Here is a 24,750-nt window from a genome sequence, read left to right on the forward strand (position 1 = left end):
GTGTGTGTGTGTGTTGTCCTTAGCGTAAGTTAGTTTAATTTAGGTTAAGTAGTGCGTAAGTTCAGGGAGCGATGACCTCAGCAGTTTGGTCCCATAAGACCTTACAACGAATTTCCAATTTCCACTGTTGTGTTCGAACGTAGAAAGCTGACTGTTTCTCCCGAAAGAAACTCGATTACTTCAAGCCTCACTTTGAGGACTTGTGCTTTAACATCAATGAACAGGCTGCTTTCAACTTCGACCACGGGAGTGACATATTTACTTCTGTAGTGCTACCTGTTTTTAGCATAATATGTAACAGTGTAGTGTTCTAAAAAGTACATACTTTTATGGCTACTTTCAGTGTTTCATTGTTTTTAATATCATCATGAACTTCCTTGGAAGCGTTAAATTCGAAATAAGTCAGTACTTTATTGCAGCTGACGATCGCCCCTCAAGTACCAATTTTGTTTTAGAGTTCGTTTGCTGTCCAGGGCAGCTAACTTCTGGAAACTATTCTGTTGTTACGAACTATCAGCATGCTGGAGTAGCTTCGGTCAGCAAATTTTGTTTATCAGTAGAATGTAAAACCAGCCCAAGTTCCAAATTTTTACTTTTTATTCATTCGATGGCTAGTTCCGGACGAGACTCGTTTTCAAATCATCATAACATAGTCGAAAATGACATTTACGAAGATATCAAAAATGTGCTGTAAACAATTTGCATTAGATGGCATTTACGAAGATTCAAAAATTTGTAATGTAAATTGGCCATTGCACATTTTTGACATCTTCGGAAATCCCATTGTCGATAATTTTAAAATGGGTCTCGACCCGAAACTAGTCATGGAATGAATACAAAATAAAAATTTGCAATATGGACTGGTTTCCCGTTATACTATTCTTTTGTTGTTTTTCACCCAGAAAATCTGTTCAGTGGAGTTATCAATACATAAAGTGCCCCTACCGATGAGAAACTGCGTCTTTCGCAACACGGCATTCAGCTGTAAACTCGTGTATCTTTTTCATAGTCATCTTTTGTTCCGTGCCAGCTCTCGAATGCCTTTCGCACGACCTCATGCGCCTGGTGCTCTCCATTTCCTGGAAAGTTCCCGCCTGGAGAAACTGGGCTAGTAACTCTTCGGTATGTACGTGGCCATAAATACTGCTGCCGAAGCAGATTTCCTTTCTGGGTTGCAAGCTTCGCTATTCGATACCAATGCGTAAATGCTCTTCGGCATAGATGATAACAGTGCAGGACTTTACTAGGAGAGGTGTTCGGCAGCTGCACGCCTATTCGCACACTTCTTGTGTGCTCGACAGCTCGCTACAGGATTGATGCGTCCGTGCGAGAGAAATCAGCTTCGCAAAGAAACCGATCGGCGGGCGTGCCTACGCGAACTAAGCGTTGGAGCCGCGTGTCTGGTGCCTTATGCGGCTGTGATCCACTTTGTCGCGTACCGTCAGGCATTCTGCCGCAAATCCTGCGAGCGTGCATTCCACGGTACGTCCGTAAATTTTCCCAGTTTTGTTGCCTCTGTCCAAACTCCATTCCAACAGAGAGGCCTGGCAGAATCTGCGCCGTCATCCTGCTCTGTCCGCCATGAATGAAATAACATGGTCTACATTCACATATTCAACTTCTTGGCACCTTCTCTTTCATTCAATGTTCAGTCAAGTATCGCACTACAACAAGTATAATAGCCACGTTAGTAAAATTACGTCCTCAGATACCTGATACGGTAGAACGAGAACAGGATCCAAATATGAAACATGATGTGTAGCTGTCTGAGCACAGCCTGCAACGTGAGGTGGTTATTAACAAAGAGACGCCTAAGGCGCAATGATACAAAGATGGTGAAACATTTCTCTTTGAGAGAGGTGGGAGAGTTATTAGAGAACAACGTGAACTACAGTCACCCTTCTGTAGCATCTACAAGAAGAAACTAATTTAACACATGTGTAAATGCGCAGAGCCTTTAAACACGTGAAGTATATCGGATATGCCATCATTTTTCAGGATGACAGTCATTGTCAGCTGCCTATAGCTATGGATCTTACAGGATCACAACACCTTCACAAACCCCGTGCGAGATTTTCACGTTATGTGCAAACTATTAGTCCTACAGAAAAAATTGAGCAGGACCTATTTGTATAAAATTAATTTAGTTAAATATGGTATTGAGATGCGTTTTCGCTGGAGGCTACGATTTTTCGAGATACTCTAGAAAAGGATACAAAAACGGTCCTCAAACGTCTTTTTCTTGAACAACTCGAAAATTGTGGCCTCCAGCGAAAACTTATCTGAGAACAAAATTTGCAGAAGGCCTAACAGTTAGCACATAGCGAGCAAGAGAATATGGAAATCTCATACGTGCTTTTTGAAGGTGTTGCAGGCTGCGTACAACCCCTTAGGTAGGGGCAACTAAATCACCTTGTACATGTATCACAGGCCATCACCACTTAAAGAGACGTAAATATGACAGAACTGAACTATACGCTTTCCGTTCCCATTTTCAGTGCCAATCCTCATAGCGCTTTGCAGAACAAATTTACGCTTCGGAAAAAAGACTGAATTAATATCCTACCAACTGAGGCGACATCCGTGAGTGATATGTTAATAGTGTCAGGTTGGGTTCAGGACGGAAGCGTAAACGTTGGTTTGGAGCTGAAAATGGTTTCAGTAAATGAAAAGTGGAGAGACAATAGACATAAACTCGGATATGTAATTATGTTGCATGGACCCAGCGGAAAACGAAGCCAGGCGTGCAAATGTAAGCGGTGGGATGAGCAACCATAACACCTAATCAAACCTAAACACGTGCCCTGTAAGAAAGGAGAAAAACTTATGGTGGATCAGCTAAAATATATTAACAAATGTTTCTCAACGCAGAATAAACGTTGACAATGACTGAATCTGTGGGATCATTCGGTTAATAGAAAATAGTACTCACTTTATTATTTGTAAAAGTATACTCGTGAGCAATTCACTTGGAGATAACTACCAATTCATAATGATGACTACAGTGACGAGTTGTGGAACGGACCATACAGAACTCCAAAAACCCATGCAAATGCGGAATGTAGCGTGTGGTAGCCTGAGCTTTATTCTGCATGAAGATTATCTCCGTCGTTATGCACCGCGCAACAAGCACCCACAATAGTCAGATATTGGCCGAATCTGGGTTCAAGGCGCACAACTTCTTCCAAGGCGTGCACGGTGTGCTCAAATCTATTACATTTAGAAGACCTGGCGAGCCACACAAGCATCCCCAAAACATGCCTTCTTCTTCTACAACTACATCTACATAGACACTTCGCAAAGCACCGTACGGTGCATGGCGGAGGGTACCCTGTACCACTACTTTTCCAAACCATTGTGACACGATTTTAAAGTGATGAAGTGGTTCATCGTCTGGCTGAACGATTATGTCTCCTATGTGCATATGATTGGACTTAGGTTCTTGTGTTGTTCTCGGGTCAACACCGCTGTCATACTGACAAAGAGGACGTGTCCCCATCTGAGGTGTCTACTGTGGGGTATCTTGGCTGCCTATTTCTATGCTTAGAGAGTCAAGTGACGATGTGCCCACACTCTTGCTCTACGCTCTATGAAGTGTAATCAGCAAAATTGAACTTGTATGGCAAGAGTTTCTGTATCCTGCAGTTCGAGGCAGAACTGAATGACGTAACCGCTCACGTGTTGTTGTCTGTCACTGAATCGACGTGAGGGTTACTGCACATTTTTCGGTTCATTATGCTGTTGCAAATCGCGGTAGTCGACGGCAACTTATGTCACCTACACGTTGATGGTCTCGGCTGTACGGAGACGGTGCTTTAAGCCGAATCCAAGTTCTCCCACAACGCAACCATGAATCGTTGACTTGTGAAAAGACCAATGCCTGCACGATTTGGATATGGAGTGTACCATCCGTGGGGCTCTCAATCTGGCCGCCATCAAACATTCTAACTTCCAGCTCATTCTGCCTTCGACTACCACCCAGACGGGCAGCATAAGTCTTACGTAATAAAATGAATCACCTAGAACCGTCGTTTTGATGTTACTTTATTATATTGCAACCAGTACAGCATCGTCAGGCCTTAACATACGTTGAGTCGGCCTGAATATAGTGCACTGAATCACCGAAACTGATTGCAATATAATAAAATAAGAGCAAAATGAGGGCTTTGGGTGTTTCAATTTATTATGTAAATAAACCGCCGAAATCCAACAGACCATGTCACAAGGACGGACATTTTAAAACTTAAAAGTCTTGGTGACATCCAGTCACTTACCACGCGCAACCTTTCTATTCCCTGTGCAACAGTAGCTTCTCTCTCCAACACGGCAACTATCCCCCATTAAATTGCTCATAATATACACTCTCACGAACCGCTGACCTAGCTGCGGTGGGGGTGGCTCACGTGCCAAACCCATAAAGACAGCCGGACTGTAGGTGCAACCACATCAGAAAAATATCTGTGGAGAGGCCTGACTAAAATGTGATTCCTGATGAGGGGGGGCAGGCTGTTTAGTAGTTATGGGGGCAACAGTTTGAGTTAATGCCTTGGAACGGTAGTACTGAAAATTGACAGATCCAAAGGTAAATTGCAACCATTATATTTCTCGATAACATGTCGTTCTGCTGTATGTCTTAAAGATGATAGCATCTTCCTGTGTAAGATATTCCAGTAGTAAAATAGTTCATTTGAATTTCCCGGCAGCAAATACTCAGAAGCATGTCATCAGTAGCAAACCATCTGGTGTTTCACACATCGAAGAGTGGTATGATAGATCCCTCCACCGGGTAGGTAGATTACAGGAATCACAGACGTACTGGATAGCGTGGAGAGCTGCTTCAGACTGAAGACCGCGACAACTAAAGCGACACAGATGTGATATCGCGCACCAGGGATAGAGATATTTGCTGGTAAATTTAACGGGTAGTTACATTACAGGCAGGACCTCGTAAATGAACTGCTGTTCGAAGTTGCAAGCTCTCATCTCCAGAGAACGTGACAGAGTGTACATACATGGTTGATAAGAAAGCTAACAATGGCAATCAGAGCTTTGTTTCTCCTTGCATAAAACCGTGAACTACGCACAGTGTCTTGTCACTGCAATGAACGAATTTTCATCCAGTTGTTGAGTATGAGAAGTGTCAGTTTATTGGGCACTTCAGGTAAGACTGTTCAAATGTGTTTTTAAAAGCAGCTGAGCGAGGTCAGGTACGTAGGTCAACTACGCTGAGGATGGCCCCTTCGTACAACCCTATTAGATGATTATGCTATACCAAACACTGCTAACTATTACACTGTGCGACGTACAGAGGAAGTTGGCAATACCGTTGCAAGCCTATTCCTACACCTACATCTGCATCTACACCTACTCCCCTAGCCATCGTACGGTGCGGTGTTGGAGGGTACTTTGTACTACTACTTGTCATTTCCTTTCATCTTCCACTCGCAAATAGAGCGAGGGAAAAACGACTGTCTGTATGCCTCCTGATGAGCCCTAATTTCTCGTATCTTATATGAGCCCTAATTGGTTCTATCTTATATTCGTCGTCCTTACGTGCAATGTCTGTTGGTGGCAGTAGAATCGTTCCGCAGTTAGCTTCAAATGCCGGTTCTCTATATTTTCTCAATAGTCTTTCTCGAAAAAAACGTCGTCTTCCCTCCAAAGATTCCCATTTGAGTTCCTGAAGGATCACCGTAACACTTACGTGTTGTTCGAACCTATGCGTAACAAATTGAATTACTTCAATGTCTTCCTTCAATTCGACCTGGTACGGATCCCAAACACTCGAACAGTAGTCAACAATAGGTCGCACCAGCGTCCTATATGTAGTCTCCTTTACCATTCTTTCTTAAAATTCTCCCAATAAACTGAAGTCGACCATTAGTCTTCCCCGCCACAGTTCTCAAACGCTCGTTCCACCTCATATCGCTTTGCAACGCTATGCCCAGACATTTAAACGGCTTGACTGTGTCAAGCAGGACATAGCCAATACTATACCCGAACATTACAGGTTTGATCTTCCTACTCATCCGCATGAACTTACATTTTTCCTCATTTAGGGCTAGCTACCATTCATCACACCAACTAGAAATTTTTTCTAAGTCGTCTTGTATCTTTCTACGGTCACTCAACTTGGACGCCTTTACCGTACACCAAGGCATCACCAGAAAATAACCGCAGATTACTGCCCAACATGCCCGCCAAATCATTTGTGCATGTATCGGTTCTAATCACACTTTCCTGGGGCACTCCTGACGATACTCTTGTCTCTGATGAACACTCGCTGTCGAGAACAACATACTGGCTTCTATTGTTTAAGAAGTCTTCGAGCCGCTCACATATGTGTGAACCTATTCCATATGCTCATACCTTCGTTAATAGCCTCCAATGGGGCACCGTGTCAAATGCTTTCCGGAAATCTATAAATGTGGTATCTACCTGTTGTCCTTTATCCATTGTTCGCAGTCTGTAAAGTGACAAAAGGGCAAGCTGAGTTTCGCACGAGGGATGCTTTCTAAAATCATGCTGATTCGTAGACATAAGCTTTCCAGTCTCAAGGAAGTTTTTTATATTGGAACTGAGAATACGTTCAAGGATTCTGCAGCAAACAGAAGTTAGGGATATTGGTCTGTAATTTTGCGGGTCCGTTCTTGTACCTTTCTTATATACTGGAGTCACATGCGCTTTTTTCCAGTCTCATGGGACTTTGTGATGGGTGAGAGATTCACGGTAAATGCAAGCTAGATAGGCGACCAATGACGTAGAGTATTGTTTGTAAAACCGAATTGCTATTCGGCCCTGACCTGGTGATGTATTTGCTTTCAAATATTTCAGTTGTTTCTCTATGCCAGGTATACTTATTACGAGGGTAAGTCAAATGAAAATCTTAAATTTATAATAACAAATCGAAATTTCGAGCCGTTATCCTGTAACTTGGTTAGCGAGCTACAAACAGCGTGCAGAATGGCCCGTAGGTATCAGCATAGTGCAGATGCACACATACCGTCGCATTATCAGTATAAAGGTGGCCGCCCCACTTGCGACTTGCACCAGGGAAGAACAGAGTTCTGCTATTCGGTTTTTGCCTAGTGAAGGTGTGAACCCTATTGAAATACATCGACGAATGAAGGTTCAGTACGGTGATGCATGTTTGTCACAGCAGCAAGTCAACGAATGGAGTAGGAAGTTGGCAAATGGTGTGACTTCAGTGGAAGATGCTACTCGTCCAGGTCAGGCACTAAGAATTATGACTCCACAGAACATTGCAGCGTTTGAAACCATAGTGAAGGAAAACCGCCGAGTGACACTGAATGACACTGTAGCATGATGTGCTCCAGTTTCACAAAGTGTCTGCAAGATGGGTGCCACGGCAGCTGACTCCTGAAATGAGAGAACGACGTGTTGATGCTTGTGAAGAATTTCTTCGGCGCTTTGAACGAGAAGGTGATGGCTTCCATGCAAGAATCGTTACTGGGGACGAAACCTGGGATCACTCCCACCAACCGGAAACGAAGAGAGCGAGCAAGGAATGGCGCCATTCCTCATCACCAAAACCAAAAAAGTTTCGAACAGAACCATTAGCAGGGAAGGTTGTGCTGACTCTCTTTTGGTACGAAAAACGCATGATTTTGGAGCATTAAATGCATAGAGGGACCACTGTCAGCAGTGCATCATACACAGATCTCCTAAAAAATCATCTGCGGCCTGCAGTCAAATCAAAGTGACGTGGATTGCTGTCAGCAGGTGTCCTTTTGCAACATGAAAATGCAAGGCCCCACACTGCCCGTACAACAGTTGCAACAGTCACAGATCTTCCTCATCCACCATACTCACCAGACCTTGCCCCAAGTGATTTCCGTATGTTTGGACCACTCAAAGACACAATGGGAGGAAAGAAGATCCGTTCTGATGAAGAGGTACGCCACGCGGTACATGATTGGTTGCGCCGACTACCAAAAGAATTTGTTTCTAAAGAAATTTAAGCGCTAGAGGACTTGCATTTAGCGTGGGGGAGATTATGTTGAAAAGTGATACAGCTTTGTACCATTGCTACACAATAAATAATATTTAAAAAGATATTTAAGGTTTTCATTTAATTCACCCTCGTACTATGTCGTCCATAGGAGAATCTGATGATCAAATGACGGTATGTATGGATGATTCTCCTATGTGGACGATTTCTTGAACCTAAAATTTAAAACTTCTTTTTATATCTTCAACAGCCACACCAGACTGGTCAACAATGGACTCAAAGGAAGCCTTAGACACGCTTAGCGATTTTACATAGGACCAGAATTTTCTCGGGTTCTCTGCCGGGTCTGTTGCTAAGATATGACTGTGGTAGAAGTTGTATGCTTCGCGCATAGATCTTTTCACAGACGCATGAATCTGTACTGACCTTCGCTTGTCGTCATTAACGCATACCTTTTTAAACCGAGAGTGCAACAGCCTCTGCTTCCTCAGCATTCACCGAATTTAGTTATTAAACCATGATGGGCCGTTTCCATCCTTTATCTACTTACTAGACACATAACTCCCCAGAGCGCGATTTGCAATCTGCTTAAACTTTGCCCATAATTCGTCTACGTCCATATTACTGGAATTAAGTGATGCCAATTCACTGCCTAAGTGAGATGTTAATAACTGCTTGTCTGCTCTATATATCTAGCACTCTATATGGACTGTGGTCCGGAGCTAGGGTAAAAGTCATTTGTATTCAGACGCCCATTGAAGGTTTCAGTCTAGTTGGTTTACAGTGGTGTCGTTTGACGTCTATATCTGCATTTTCATCCATACTTTGCAAACAACTGTGAAGTGTGTGGCGGTGGGTACTTCCTGTTGTGTTCCTTCTCGTTCCATTCGCGTTTGGACCGCGGGCGGGATGACTGCTTGCAAGACTGTGTGAGTGCTTTAATTAGTCCATTCTGGTCATCGACCTTCCTACTGCATCTGGAAAACGAATCAGGACATATCTGTAGCGACAAGTTTGGATTTTAGTTTGACACCGTGCCTAGAGTCCACATAGTCAGCACCTCAGTTTTTCGTTCGCTGTGGTAAGACACACCGTCTACATCACTGGTCTACTAAACTGGCTAGCCACCAAACGCATTCTCACATAATCATACGAAAGACGCAGAGAGCTCAATACGTGCATGAACAAATTACGTAATATTAGGATATGGTCATCCGTGGAGCTATTGGAACCGTAACGCAAGCTACAAGGATAAAAGAGAATCTACCGAGACCTTTGTGAAGGAACTATTCCGGAATTCGCCTACGGTAGGGTAACCGCTGAACACCGAAAAAGGATTGCTGTTAACCGCTGAATACCGAAAAAGGTTTTTGGTACACCGCTCGTACAAACTCTTATTACGCGACCAGTGATTTAAACCCAGTCCTACACCATTCGGTAATACTAGCAAGATATTTTGTGTCTTCTTGCCCCCTCACAGCAAGGCTTCCAGAGTCCATTCTCCAGCCGCACATTGCTTAGCTGCACACTACAAGTAAGTCAGTGATATGTCTCTGAAATACTTCCACACCTCCGTGGCATGCTATCTTCTTTCCATGGCAAGCATCTCTTGATAACAACGGCTCCCTTCCAGAAAGTTACCTTCTAGGAAGGAAGATATCCCAGTGGAAAAGTAAGCAAAGCACACGCAATGTTGCGTTAGTTTAAAGTAGATGCTAGTATTATTGTTGGCTTACATATAATATGGAATATTATTATTTCCTGATACTCACAGTTCAAGTGATTTCCATGTTCAGCCGCGTTTACAATTGCTTCACAGGTTGGTGACATCTGAAACAAAATAAAAAAAAACATGTAATTCTCGTATTGACAGATTCCAGCTACACATTGTACACGAAATACATTTGTACACTTCCGGTGACATTTCCAAGTTCACCTGAGGGTAAGACACCTATCACCTTTGCACCTGACAGAGACAAAATATCCCCGCTACAAGAAAACCGATCCCTGTAACTATAATGCCCCTTACTGATCCGACGGTTTACATTATCCACATTATGTAAGGGAACTGCGAGTCACATTTTGGTTAAAGACTGTTCCTGGAAAATTATTCCGCCTCGTCAAATCCTCCCTGATACTACAGTCTCAACTGCTTCCGTGTCTCCGTATCTCTGTCGCTCTCTCTTCCCTGTCTTACACTTCTTCAAGGCTTTTTAGTGAACAGTTACTTTCTTAGGAGTTAAAGTGCGCTGGTTCTTGTCGCATTTATTGCTGCAGCTTATTCCTACATGCCAAGCAAAGATGGCTCTGTACGTCGAGACTTATATACTTGTTTATTACGATAGTGTTGACGTAGCTCAAGAAGATCTCCAGCTAAGGAATTTATTAGAAAAAAATCAGGAGCACTGAGCTTTATAAAATGCACATGGCTTTCGGTCTCGGTGCACATCGAATCTCCTGAGTTAGATGAGTTCGGCGGTAGCGGATCTTAAACACGTCATATTGACATGTTCCAAGTACACAATCAGACTTGTATAAGAAACTGGTTGCGAGAGGTTACCCCTCCCTACCAGTGTTCCGGTTGTACACCACCGTTTTGATAAATATTACTGCCTCACAGACTATTTGAAAGCCACCGGCATCTAAATTTAATTTATGAGTTTCCGAGGTCTTCATTTTCAAATAGCATCAGCCTAGGTTCGTAATCGGGTGCGTAATTTTGTGTTTTGATTTGCGCACGTACCGTTATTCGTACATTACATTTTCATTATTGCTCTCTTCTGCAATTTATTTCACTGTTATACTGGCACTATTATGCATACCGTTGGTTGTATTGTCTGTCATTTTGAATTTTTCTTGTACTTTAAGTGCATCTGTTTCTATGCTACAATTCTCACATTGCTATATGACGTTATTTGCGATTCTGTTCTTCAGCTATTGTTGTACTTATTGTGTGAGGTACGGTGTTTGCCCTTTAATGTTTTGTCTATTTTACAAGAGTATATGTAAGTCTGTCATAATATTTCTGTTTGTAATTCTGCTCCAGTGCCACTGTCATTGTCGCCGTCGGCTGTCTGGTGTTTGTATAACAGAGCTTTTAATTTACTTTAAGAGTGTGTTAATAAGCTCACTTCGTAGTTTTGTGCTATTCTGCTTTTCTTTGGAACTTTATAACCGTTGTTGGCTGTATGGTCCATATAACCCAAAGCCAAAGTATGAAATAAAAAAAGAATTAGGTGAGTACTATAAACAGCTAATGAGCACAAGAACAATACGAATAATCTTGAGCTTTTTTTCTCCTTTAGGGGCAGCGGCATAATGGTATATGTCTAATACCGACATGATTATTACAGAAGATGCACCAAATAGCTACTTATAATAAGTAATTTTTCACGACGGACTGATTTGCGATTACAATTTTGGTGATAACATGCATGAATGTTACTCTGATTTACGTTAAAGTAGCTGTATTGTACTCACATCTAGATTGATGTGACGTCCATATTACCTTGTTGTCTGAGAAATCACGATATTTTGTTCAGGCTCCTAACTGGAAACGATTTCCTTTCTTTCAAAGGACACGCTCTCTCTTTCTAATGCGTTTGTATTGTTTAAAGAGTCTATGCTTAGCCCACATAATTGGATAACTCCATGGAAGTTGTGTGATTTGAGGGCGAATTGAGATGGAAAAACTATACTGGGTCACTACAGCAGTAAGTATTGAACCGCAGACTTTAAGATCTACATGAGGAGGACGCATCAGCACTAATCCCATCAGTCTGCCACTACTGACCGGAAATTAACCTTGGTCATCAGTGCATATCCTACATGTGCTAGTTTGGAGACAAGTCCGGAGAGCGTGGTGAGGAGAGAAGTTACTGTACGTCTTTCAGAGCACTTACAATACATCACATTCCTGCACACTCTTTGTAAACACATAGCGTCGTAAGAGAGGAACTGTCAAACTAGTGTCACATCGTAATTAACATTTTATTTTCAACAGACAGACATCATTTACCATCTTATTAAACAGTGACAGATGTAAGACAGTCCAGTAACGATGTACTGTGGAGTGGAGACAGTGTGTCTTGGACGAATGCACTCTACAAGGCAGTGCCCACGAGAGCTATGTCGTACCCGCAAACGACCTTCACTTGCGTGCAGGTAGGATCTCCTTTAATCGCTAAGATCACTGTGTTCCATTCCATCCTCCAAGTGATTCCCTGACAGCACCAGTCGGGCCGGGAACGTCGATGCTGTGGCATGAGTGGAAGACGGGCTATTGGTGTGCGCGCCCATAGTCCCACTGGTGATAACTGGTTCGCAACATTTTGTGTTGACACGTCTGGGACCACAAGCCGTCTTATCTGTGCTGTGGTAGCTGTACTACCTGCCACTGCTGCCCTTACAGTACGACGATCCTGGAAGGCGTCTGTGCTGCGTGGACATCCGGAACCATGTCTACAAGAATGTTCACGTGACCACTGTTACCAGCATCGTTGCACAGTTGACACAGCACGTCCAAGTTACGTGGCAATTCTCGCAAAGTACCACCCCGCCACCTGGGAGCCCACAATTTGACCCCTTTCAAACTTGCACAGTTGGCTGTAGGAAACATGAGTGTTTCAGTGGCACGGATACCTGGTTGCTTCACACATCTGCATCACACTGGGCCTTCTAGCTGTGAGCATTCCCCATTAAAGGGTAAATACAGAAGGCGCTCTGGTAGCTATACCACTGAGCTATCTGCTGGAGGACGACGTTGAAACCAATATCAAAACTATTACTCTCCCCAAGGTACCATAAGCCGACATCGGATCAAAATCGACGTCGTCTATCCAGGTGTACTAAATTTTTCCGTCCGTGTATAATCAACTATAAATCCATACAACTAGTGAGATTGCGTAACTAAATTGACGTATCGTTAAGTGCGATATAACAGCTATATAAATCTTACCTCGCGAAAGACAAATGTCAAGCTACTAACAGCAGAACTCTGTGAGGCAAAAGCACCCCCACTGGGAAAATTGTTTCCAAAGTGCTCGTGGGATTGATTCCCGAACAGACACCCTCCGTATGCTGTACACATCCAGTAGTGGTGACTGAAGAAGTTAGACAGGCTCAAAGGAGAGCTGAGTTACTTGTGACAGAAGTATTTGGTTGTGACTTGAACGTTCGAGAGATGCTCTGAAATAAATTAAAAAATTCGAATAACATACATTTTACTAATGCCTCCGGTGAATATGTTGCACAGACTGAATTGAATTACATTGTTGCCTGAGAAATCACGGTACTTTGTTCAGACTCCCAACTGGAAGCGATAACTTTTCTTGCAAAGAATGCCCTCTTCCTTTCTAATGTATTTGTATTGTTCAAAGGGTCTTTGTTAGCCCAAATAACTGGATAATTGCATGAAAGTTGTGTGATTTGATCGCGAACTGAGAAGAAATACCTATACTGGGTCATTTCAGTAGTAATTATCGAACCGCAGACTTTAAGACCTACATAGCGTCCACCTGTGTAATAAGACTGTCTCTTATTTTGTGTAAACAGATATTTGATTTATTTAATCAACAGAGTGGGTGCTTCAGTCCTGAGTCGGTTTTCTACAAAACATCGTAATAAGGCGTGAGATTGAGGGGCACAATATTTCACAAACAACGGTTCGCAATGCAGCACACGTCAATCTACCTTTATCAATATCTAAAATCCGTAGCATGTAGAGAAGGGCTACTTCTTGTTAATACTTCCCAGTAGCTGCGAGGTAGCTGAGAGCTGTGCATGTGAGCTGTGCAGTTAGCTCACGTAAATAGGAAGACGGCAACCAGGCAACGTGACACATTCAAATGACTGTATGCAAAGAATAAAAAGATTCGTAGCAAAATGAAACCAAGAGAAAGTATTACTAAATACGAGAAGATAGCTTTTCAGTAACGTAGGGATATTTCAGACTACAGTTCCAATATTGACGTTTACAAACGGAAGAAATATCGTTTTGCTAACACATACTTTTGACTGAAATACTAATCTTTCTAGTTCAGGAGAGGGAACCTCTTTAAATATCACGATGCAAAGTAATGTTTCTCAGATGCAATAAACAGCTTCCAGGCAGTTACGTTTTAGCAAACTATGAGCTCATAGTCCACTGTGTCCAAGATCATGCCGCAATACTTACAAGCGCAATGATCTTGACTAAATAGTAGAACACTAACCTCGCGACGAAAACTAACTTTCATCACATCATATGAACTGTAAGGATCTCACCCAATTCCTAATGCTTTGTAGTGTTTACATGAAAATAATGACATCCGCCAGGGAAAGGCAGCCTTCCTGTCGATAACAGACCACAACACAATCTCTTGAACTTCAGCACACCAAGTAGGAATAGAAAGTGTAAGAGTAATACAATGGTGCATTCCGTTGAAAAGATCAGAACGGCACGGCCCACCACCCGCGAACGAATCGTGTTGGTCGAAATCAAAACAAGCTCCAAACGACAAGAAACTATGACACAGACCAAGCAAAGGTATTTCTACAAAGCTTGTATCGGTTGATCGAAACTGGTTTCAACGGACTCGCTTAGCCTCTAGCATATGCACATAAATACCACGACTCACAGATACCGGGATAAAATGCTGAGTAAACGCTTTTCATGTTCTCAGAAAAGTTACTTTAAAAAATTAATAAAACAACTTATTAGGTCGGACTAAAAAGTGAAAAAAAAATTCTCTTGGTCCCATACAGATTCCTAACGTCTTACAGATACATCTGAATATTTATGATTGCAAATTTTTAATAGCTATGAAAATAGTTGTAAAATTTATAGCGAAAATCTTTTGCCGCATTCAATACATAATTGGTGCACCTTTCAACTAATATCTGCTGCATGTGCCCCACGTCTTTCCTTATAATATTTACAAATACTGTCATAGCTATTAGAAATTCGCAAGGATAAATAATTAGGACTTCCCATATGGTGTTAGGAATCTCTATGGGGCTAGCAGGAATTATTTTATACTTTTTAGCTAGATTTAAAAAGGTGTAGTATTAAAACTTTGTTTTTGTGTCAATAATTATTTTCTGCCCTTTAGTCCTGTGTGTGTGAAAGTTTTCAGTGCATTTTAAACATTTTGATGAGGTAGTGTTTTTATTTAAATAATTATTTATACATATACTAGCTTTCTACCCTCAGTTTCTTCCGTGTGTGAGTACGTCACATATATTTCGATATCTCCTCCTCTGCCTCCCTCTGTCCATCTCCTTTTCCACCCTCTCCTTAGTCATGCCTGCCCACTAATACGCACTACGGCGACAAAAGTCATGCTCATATACAGATGGTGGTAGTATCGTGTACACAAGGTATGAAAGGGTTCAGTGCACTGGAGGAGATGTCGACTGCACCCCGGTGGTTCAGGTGAAAAGATTTTCGACATCCTTAAGGCCGCACGATGGAAATTAACAGATTCTGAACGCGGAATAGTAGTTGGAGCTAGATGCAGAGGACATTCCCTTTTGGAAATCGTTACGGACTTCAATATTCCGAGATCCACTATGCCAAGCGCGTGCCGACGATACCAAATTTCATCACGAATAACGCAGAGGCCAATGGCCTTCAATTAACGATCGAGAGCAGCGGCGTTTGCGTGTAGTTGTCAGCGCTAACAGAGAAGTTACACTGCTTGGAATAACAGCAGAAATCAATGTGCGACGTACGATTGACGTATCCTTAGGACAGCGCGGCCAAAATCTGTGTTAATTGGCTATGACAACAGACGACCGGCGCTAGTGCTTTTGCTAACAGTATGACATCGTCTGCAGCGCCTCTCCTGGGCTCGTGATCATATCGGTTGGACTCTAGACGGTTGGAAAACCGTGGTCTGGGCAGATGACTCTCGGTTTCAGGGGGTAAGAGCTGATGTTACGATTCGAATGTGGCATAGACTCCACGAAGCCGTGGACTCAAGTTGTCAATGTGGCTCCGTAATGGTGTAGACTCTGTTTACATGAAATGGACTGAGTTATGTGATTCAGCTGAACCACTCATAGAAGAGAAATGGTTATGTTCGGCTTCGTGGACTTTATGTTCCTAAACGACGATGGAATTTTTATGGAAGGCAAGGCACCTATGTCACCGGACCACATTTTTGACATTTCGAGCGAATGATCTGGCCACCCAGATAACGAGACATGAATCCCATCGAACACTGATGGAACGCAATCGAGAGGTCAGTTCGTGCACAGAATCCAGCACCAGCAACACTTCCGCGATTATGGACGGATTTAGAGGCAGCATAGCTCAATATTTCTGCATGAGACTTCCAACGTCTTTTTGAGTCCATGCCACATCGAGTTGCTGCTCCATCCGACGTGCTATTAGGAGGTATGCCTTGACTTTTGTCACCTCATTTTACTGCTTAGAACGAGTTCTGATACTGCCTGCATAACATAGCGGTCCTGCAGAGCTCGCAGGATGTCAGGCGTTATCAGTATTATTTACCCCTAGCGAACACGCCGACAAGGAAATAAATATTGCATTAACATCCAGTTTGGAGCTACATTTAAAATTTCAAGTCTCTAGCTCATTCGGAAGTTAGTTTAGAATCGATTGCAAAATTCATACTGAGTGTACAGAGAGACTGAAGGCGACTTAATAAAAACCTCTTAATAAAAATGGTGAGTCTTGGGGTATAGAAAAGTATCTGTTAAGTGGATGTCTTGGTAGATGAGGCCTGAATTGAGGGAGAGAAGGGTGAAGATAAGCACCAGTCGGCTTGAAGTATTCGAAACGAATAAACAGGCGTTCATCCTCGCTGTTAGCCACAGATATAATGTGAGCCCATCTTTACGCTTCTAAAACAAAATTAGTACATGGAATAGTCCAGTTCGCCTGTTCTCTATGGCCTGATAAATCATATTGTCCATTTTGAGATATTGTCCTTGATTTTCGTAAGAACTGCATCAACAGCAAACGGTACAGTGAGACACATAAGAAGCTAAGGGAAGGCAGTAGGTGGAAGAGACAAAATATGAATCTCAGAGACAGTCAAATTCGCCATGATAACGCCCCACGGCACGCTTCTTTGCTGATGAATTAATCGGCATGCCAGACTAGTCCAGGCACAGGCAACCTATGGAGACCCGTGGACCTGATTCACGTACCTACTTAAGGTCGTGAGGCGACTTGTCACGTGTCGTGAGATCAGTGCTCCTAGCTCATCAAGTCAAAACTGTAACGTCCCTGATGTTAATATTTATGGGGTGACGACTAACTCACAGATATAAATAGTAACCTTTCCTGACGCACGACGCCAACATATTATGCCTCAAAATATGCATTTTTTTAGAGTACATGGATTTCTTGTTACGTTTAGCTCTGGTCATGGACATGGTATCTTTACGTATAATGTTTTACAATAGCAATCATAGAAATTCCACCGGCAAAATTCTGCAAAGTCTTTAGTAAAGAATCAGTGTTCACAACACGTTAATGAATATGAACGTCTTAAGATAGAAAGCCAGGCATCTTGAAATGTCACCTTTAAAAGCAACTTGTTGCACCCACTTCGTTATAAATTGCTTTCACTTTCAACACTAGCAGTGTGTTACTACGCACACAATGTACACGAATTGTTTACTAACGGTGATACAAGAACGATTAGGACAAAGCTAAATACAGCAATGAGGTAGGCAATCACAGTCGACAAGCAATTAGCAGTAACTTTGCGATTTTTGACCACAGACAGGTCATTTGAGTGTTTGAGGTTTAGTGAGGTAATATTCACCAAGACTGTTAGCGAGCATTTGTTGAAAATGTACTAAATTTAAGGACTTACCGCATACGTGTGGGTTATTTCTGCAACATTAAATAAATTAAGTCATCATTTCACTCCTCATTTTGAAATTGCACTAAGCATACATCGGCTGTTTTTTACACACGCCAAGCGATCAAATCTGAACATTCGCTGGTCTGCGTTATGACCTGCAAACCCGAGGAGAGCCGAGCGTCGGCTACGATACACGAAAATGCATCCCGGGCGGAGTAAAACGCTGGCGCTTCCCTCTTTCTCCCACGAATTTCTTCCACGGACCGGATTGAAACAGATACGATATTGCAGTGCCTGTGTTATTCCTAATTACGATGCAACGTTTCTTTGAAAGGCACAAATTTTAATAGTCTTCATTCCATTCTACAGCTGATGGTTATACATATTTACATTTACGAATACATTTAATGTATTTCACAAAGGCTGAAGTCCCGGAAGTGCTTCCTCCTTAGATGCGCACGCATGTCGAGAGGAACTCTTCATCGTATTTCGGAATAACACAGACGCTACAATATTGTATTTTTCCGTTGACACCGGGCGAGCGACTTTCAAGTAAATGTCTCACCTGCACGGTAATATACATAATTGATGCACGAGTACAGGTTATAGACGCTTGGTTGACGACAAATGGAAGTTTCCGGTCTGGCTGTAAGTTGTGCACGGATGTCCCAATGGTATGGCGAACCGCTCGCAGTAAGCGGGAAACCTGAGTTCGAGTTCCGGTCAGCAATAAACTGTCATAGTCGTCATTCCATTCTACAGCTGATGAGTGTACATATTCGCAGTTGGGAATAATTTTAATGGACTGAAATCGGCCATGTACCGCCGGTTGCTCACCCGAGGACTAGTCCACGATCGATCTTCCACATAATATGCAGGCACTAAGGATACGAAGGTACAAAGCTACTGGCGGCAGTACAGCTATGAGGGCGCGTCGTCATTCGTGGTAAGAGCACTGACCGCCAAAGGGTAGGTTCCGGAATCGAGTACCAGTCCAGCACATAGTTTTAAGCTGCCAGTGAGTCTCAGACTACGTATACTTGACATGTTTCAATATACACTACTGGCCATTAAAACTGCTACACCGAGAAGAAATGCAAATGATAAACAGGTATTCATTGGACAAATATATTATACTAGATCTGACATGCAATTACATTTTCACGCAGTTTGGGTGCATAGATCCAGAGTAATCAGTACCCAGAATAACCAGCTCTGGCCGTAATAACGGCCTTGATACGGCTAGGCATTGAGTCAAACAGAGCTTGGATGGCGAGCACAGGTACAGCTGCCCATGCAGCATCAATACGATACCACAGCTGATCTGGTGTATTGTGACGAGCCAGTTGCTCGGCCACCATTGACCAGACGTTTTCAATTGGTGAGAGATCTGGAGAATGTGCTGCCAGGGCAGCAGTCGAACATTTTCTGTATCCAGAAACGCCCGTACAGGACCTGCAACATGCGGTCGTGCATTATCCTGCTGACATGTAGGGTTTCGCAGGGATAGAACGAAGGTTAGAGCCACGGGTCGTAACAAATCTGAAATGTAACTTCCACTGTTCAAAGTGCCGTCAGTGCGAACAAGAGGTGACCGAGACGTGTAACCAATGGCACCCCATACCATCACGCCGGGTGATACGCCAGTATGGCGATGACGAATACACGCTTCCAATGTGCGTTCACGGCGATGTCGCCAGACACGGATGCGACCATCATGATGCTGTAAAGAGAACCTGGATTCATCCGAAAAAATGACGTTTCGCCATGCGTGCACCCAGGTTCGTCGTTGAGTACACCATCGCAGGCGCTCCTGTCTGTGATGCAGCGTCGAGGGTAACCGCAGCCACGGTCTCCGAGCTGATAGCCCATGCTGCTGCGAACGTCGTCGAACTGTTGGTGCAGGTGGTTGTTGTCTTACAAACGTCCCCATCTGTTGACTCAGGGATCGAGACGTGGCTGCACGATCCGTTACAGCCATGCGGATAAGATGCATGTCATCTCGACTGCTAGTGATACGAGGCCGTTGGGATCCAGCACAGCGTTTCGTATTCCCCTCCTGAAGCCACCGATTCCATAATGTGCGAACAGTCATTGGATCTCGACCAACGCGAGTAGCAATGTCGCGATACGATAAACCGCAATCGTGTTAGGCTACAAACCGACCTTTATCAAAGTCCGAAACGTAATGGTACACATTTCTCTTCCTTACACGAGGCATCAGGACAACGTTTCACCAGGCAACGCCGGTCCAGTTTGTGTATGACAAATCGGTTGGAAACTTTCCTCATGTCAGCAAGTTGTAGATGTCGCCACCGGCGCCAACGTTGTGTGACTGCTCTGAAAATCTAATCGTTTGCATATCACAGCATCTTCTTCCTTTCGGTTAAATTTCGCGTCTGTAGCACATCTTGGTGGTGTAGCAATTTTAATGGCCATCAGTGCAGCTAGATGAAACAGAAATGACATACGACCGCCGCAGTTTGTCTGAGGCCTCGATGAGGTGGTTGCGGAGAGCGCGCTCGGGCCGTGCCAGCCGGTAGCCCTCGGCTGCTGGCTGGCTGGTGGCGGGCGGCCCGGGGCAGCGGCCGCGCGGCCTGTAATTGCGGCAGGACAAAGCGACGGCTGCCGCGGCCGCGGCCGCGGCTGCGGCTGCAGCGAAACCCGAACCGCTGAAACGCGAGACGCTTGCGGCGCCGCCGCGCTACACAGCGAGCTGCAGCGCGGCACACGGCAGCCCGCTAGCAGCGCAAGCGGCAGCCGGCGCCGGCGCGGGTAATTGCAGAGCCGAGCTGCGCCCGCCCGCCATATGGCGGCAGGCCCGGCGCGTCTCAGCTCTGGGGCCGGGTCCCTCTGGTAGCGCCGCGACACGGCTGCGCGTTCCTGTCGAGGTGCTCACCCGCTGTGCTCCGTGGACTGTCCCACGCTTCTCTGGCTCACAAGGGAAGCCGACACGCAACAAATCGCCGGATTTGCTCATCTTTCGCGCAACTGTCATACACTGGCGGAAAAATTCCGCAACAGTAAAAAGTAACTGATATAAAGCAATGAAATGTCAGGAATACATTTCTTTAGGTAAGATATTTAAGTGGTTAACATTGCAACATCACAGCGCGAGATAAGCCATTTTAATTGTGAAATGGTGGTAGGTTAATGACCGGTATAACGTCCAGAATGTTGAACCCGAGCACGGAAACGTACATGCATTGTGTTGAACAGGTGCCGGATGTCAGTTTGTGGGATGGAGTTCCATGCCTGTTGCACTAGGTCGGGCCGGCCGGGGTGGCCAAGCGGTTCTAGCCGCCTCATTCTGGAACCGCGCGACCGCTACGGTCGCACGTTCGAATCCTGCCTCGGGCATGCAAGTGTGTGATGTCCTTAGGTTAGTTAGATTTAAGTAGTTGTAAGTTCTAGGGGACTGATGACCTCAGATGTTAAGTCCCATAGTGCTCAGAGCCGTTTGAACCACTAGGTCGGACAATGCAGGGGCGGTTAATGTTGTTTGCGGATGACGATGGAGTTGTCGTCCGATGATGTCCCGTATGTGCTCGATTGGAGACAGATCTGGTGATCTAGCAGGCCATGGCAACACGTCGACACCGTACAGCATGTTCGGTTACGATAGCAGTACGTGGGCGTGTGTTATTCAGCTGGGAAACACCCCATGAAATGCTGTTCATGAATGGCAGTACAGCAGGTCGATCCATTAAATTGACGCACGAACATCCAGTCGGGTCTCGTAGGATAACCACGAAAGTGCTGCTAGTGTCATATGAACTCCTACCCCGAGGTCCGGCGTGTCTAGCACGCAGACAGGTTGGTTACAGACCCTTGACTGGTCTTCTTCTAAGCAACACACGGCCATAATTTCCATCGAGGCAGAACCAGTTTTCATCAGAGAGCATAACATACCTCCACCCTGCCCTCCAATGAGCTCTCGCATGACACCACTGAAGTCGCAAATGACATTATACAGCCGTCCTTGAAGTAAGGTATTTGTGACAGTTCTCTGTGTCACTGTAGTGCCAACTCCTGCTCAAATAGCTGCTGCAGATCCAGTACGATGCGCCAGAGCCAAACGCCGAACACGACCCCGGTGTTCTCACGAGCGTACTTTCTCGTGACCACCGCTGCCACCTATCATGTACAGTGGTAAGACTCCTACGAAATTTTTCTACAGTATCGCAGAAGGAGCGTGCAGCTTCTCGTAGGCCTATTACAGGATCTCGTTCGAGCTCAGTGAGGTGCTGCTATATGAGTCTTTATCTACTACTACAAGCTTCTCTTGACTTACATAAACTCACCACACCCAGTCTCAAAGATAACTAACGCTCACGGCCGTAACAGCGTGTACTTAAACCAAGCCTGATTTCCATCCCCATAGTGACGTTCCTACCACTCGTATGCGACTGGCACGAAATTTAAATAGACATCGTCTTTGGGATGTAGAAACACTCCTGCCAACTTGCGTTTATGTCGCACAACTCCTTCTCGGTACTGCAGTTTTCTTACAGGGTGTTTCAAAAATGACCGGTATATTTGAAACGGCAATAAAAACTAAACGAGCAGCGATAGAAATACACCGTTTGTTGCAATATGCTTGGGACAACAGTACATTTTCAGGCAGACAAACTTTCGAAATTACAGTAGTTACAATTTTCAACAACAGATGGCGCTGCGGTCTGGGAAACTCTATAGTACGATATTTTCCACATATCCACCATGCGTAGCAATAATATGGCGTAGTCTCTGAATGAAATTACCCGAAACCTTTGACAACGTGTCTGGCGGAATGGCTTCACATGCAGATGAGATGTACTGCTTCAGCTGTTCAATTGTTTCTGGATTCTGGCGGTACACCTGGTCTTTCAAGTGTCCCCACAGAAAGAAGTCACAGGGGTTCACGTCTGGCGAATAGGGAGGCCCATCCACGCCGCCTCCTGTATGTTTCGGATAGCCCAAAGCAATCACACGATCATCGAAATATTCATTCAGGAAATTAAAGACGTCGGCCGTGCGATGTGGCCGGGCACCATCTTGCATAAACCACGAGGTGTTCGCAGTGTCGTCTAAGGCAGTTTGTACCGCCACAAATTCACGAAGAATGTCCAGATAGCGTGATGCAGTAATCGTTTCGGATCTGAAAAATGGGCCAATGATTCCTTTGGAAGACATGGCGGCCCAGACCAGTACTTTTTGAGGATGCTGGGACGATGGGACTGCAACATGGGGCTTTTCGGTTCCCCATATGCGCCAGTTCTGTTTATTGACGAAGCCGTCCAGGTAAAAATAAGCTTCGTCAGTAAACCAAATGCTGCCCACATGCATATCGCCGTCATCAATCCTGTGCACTATATCGTTAGCGAATGTCTCTCGTGCAGCAATGGTAGCGGCGCTGAGGGGTTGCCGCGTTTGAATTTTGTATCGATAGAGGTGTAAACTCTGGCGCATGAGACGATACGTGGACGTTGGCGTCATTTGGACCGCAGCAGCAACACGGCGAACGGAAACCCGAGGCCGCTGTTGGATCACCTGCTGCACTAGCTGCGCGTTTCCCTCTGTGGTTGCCGTACGCGGTCGCCCTACCTTTCCAGCACGTTCATCCGTCACGTTCCCAGTCCGTTGAAATTTTTCGAACAGATCCTTTATTGTATCGCTTTTCGGTCCTTTGGTTACATTAAACCTCCGTTGAAAACTTCGTCTTGTTGCAACAACACTGTGTTCTAGGCGGTGGAATTCCAACACCAGAAAAATCCTCTGTTCTAAGGAATAAACCATGTTGTCTACAGCACACTTGCACGTTGTGAACAGCACACGCTTACAGCAGAAAGACGACGTACAGAATGGCGCACCCACAGACTGCGTTGTCTTCTATATCTTTCACATCACTTGCAGCGCCATCTGTTGTTGAAAATTGTAACTACTGTAATTTCGAAAGTTTGTCCGCCTGAAAATGTACTGTTGTCCCAAGCATATTGCAACAAACGGTGTATTTCTATCGCTGCTCGTTTAGTTTTTATTGCCGTTTCAAATATACCGGTCATTTTTGAAACACCCTGTAGATCAGTGTGTTAGGCGCAGTCAAATGAAGACCGATCACCTGCCACAAAGGAACCATGGAATCGTTCCATTCAAAAGTAATTGCCACATGGCTTAAGATATTTATCCCACTGGGAGAGGAGACGATCAGCTCCAGTTTTGTAGAATTGGGTCTGCCACCGATGGAATCACCCACTCTTGCACTTCTTCGTCTGACCGAAACCGATATCCATGCACGTCTTTCTTCAGGCCACCAAAGATGTGGAAGTCACTCGGTCGAAGATCAAGGTTGTATGGAAGGGGTTGCATTATTTCCCAACCAAATGACTGAAGGGTAGGCTTCACCCGATCGGCACTGTATGATTGGGCGTTATCGTGTACCAGGATGCTTCCTCTGCTCCTCGAGTTCCTCGAATGTGCAACCGCAATCGCAGCGCAGCGCTATGAAGAGACTTTTCAGAAACTCATAGGCGCCATAAAGTCAAATCGCCCAGGAATGCTGTCTGACGGAATCACCCTGTAGAACGATAACTCCCGCCCCCACACTGCCAATTGGGCGCAGGCTACCCTCACTCATTTGATTGGGAAACAGTGCAACATCTTCCGTACAGCCCGGATATATTACCATATGATTTTGACATCTTTGGTGGAGAGAAATGGACGGATGTTGGTTTCAGGGAGGACAGTGTGTTGTGATGCGAATCGGTAGTTGTTATATTCCGAGGAAGCAAATGTTACGTCCTCATTGCTAACGATAAATGGTTGGTAGGCGACCAAAGTAAACTGTCGCTTTAGTAATCTGTACAGGCAAGCAAGAGCTCTTTAAATAATGTATCTTACTCAACTTGTTGCTGAGAAACTGCTACATTGTTGGGAACTTGTGGCAGCCCGTGGCTAGCTATATTCAGAAGCCTG

At 44.4% G+C, this 24,750-nt stretch overlaps 1 protein-coding gene across 1 annotated transcript in view; it reads right to left on the bottom strand.

Moving 5' to 3' along the window:
• Window positions 1-24,750, bottom strand: part of LOC126204091 (uncharacterized) — a 533,049-nt gene that overhangs the window by 405,407 nt on the left and 102,892 nt on the right. Inside the window, exon 3 of the mRNA XM_049938509.1 lies at window positions 9,745-9,802. Coding sequence (XP_049794466.1) covers window positions 9,745-9,802 — 58 coding nt within the window. The remainder of the gene's footprint in view (window positions 1-9,744; window positions 9,803-24,750) is intronic.

Source organism: Schistocerca nitens, chromosome 9 (assembly GCF_023898315.1).
Source record: "Schistocerca nitens isolate TAMUIC-IGC-003100 chromosome 9, iqSchNite1.1, whole genome shotgun sequence".
Lineage (NCBI taxonomy): Eukaryota > Metazoa > Arthropoda > Insecta > Orthoptera > Acrididae > Schistocerca > Schistocerca nitens.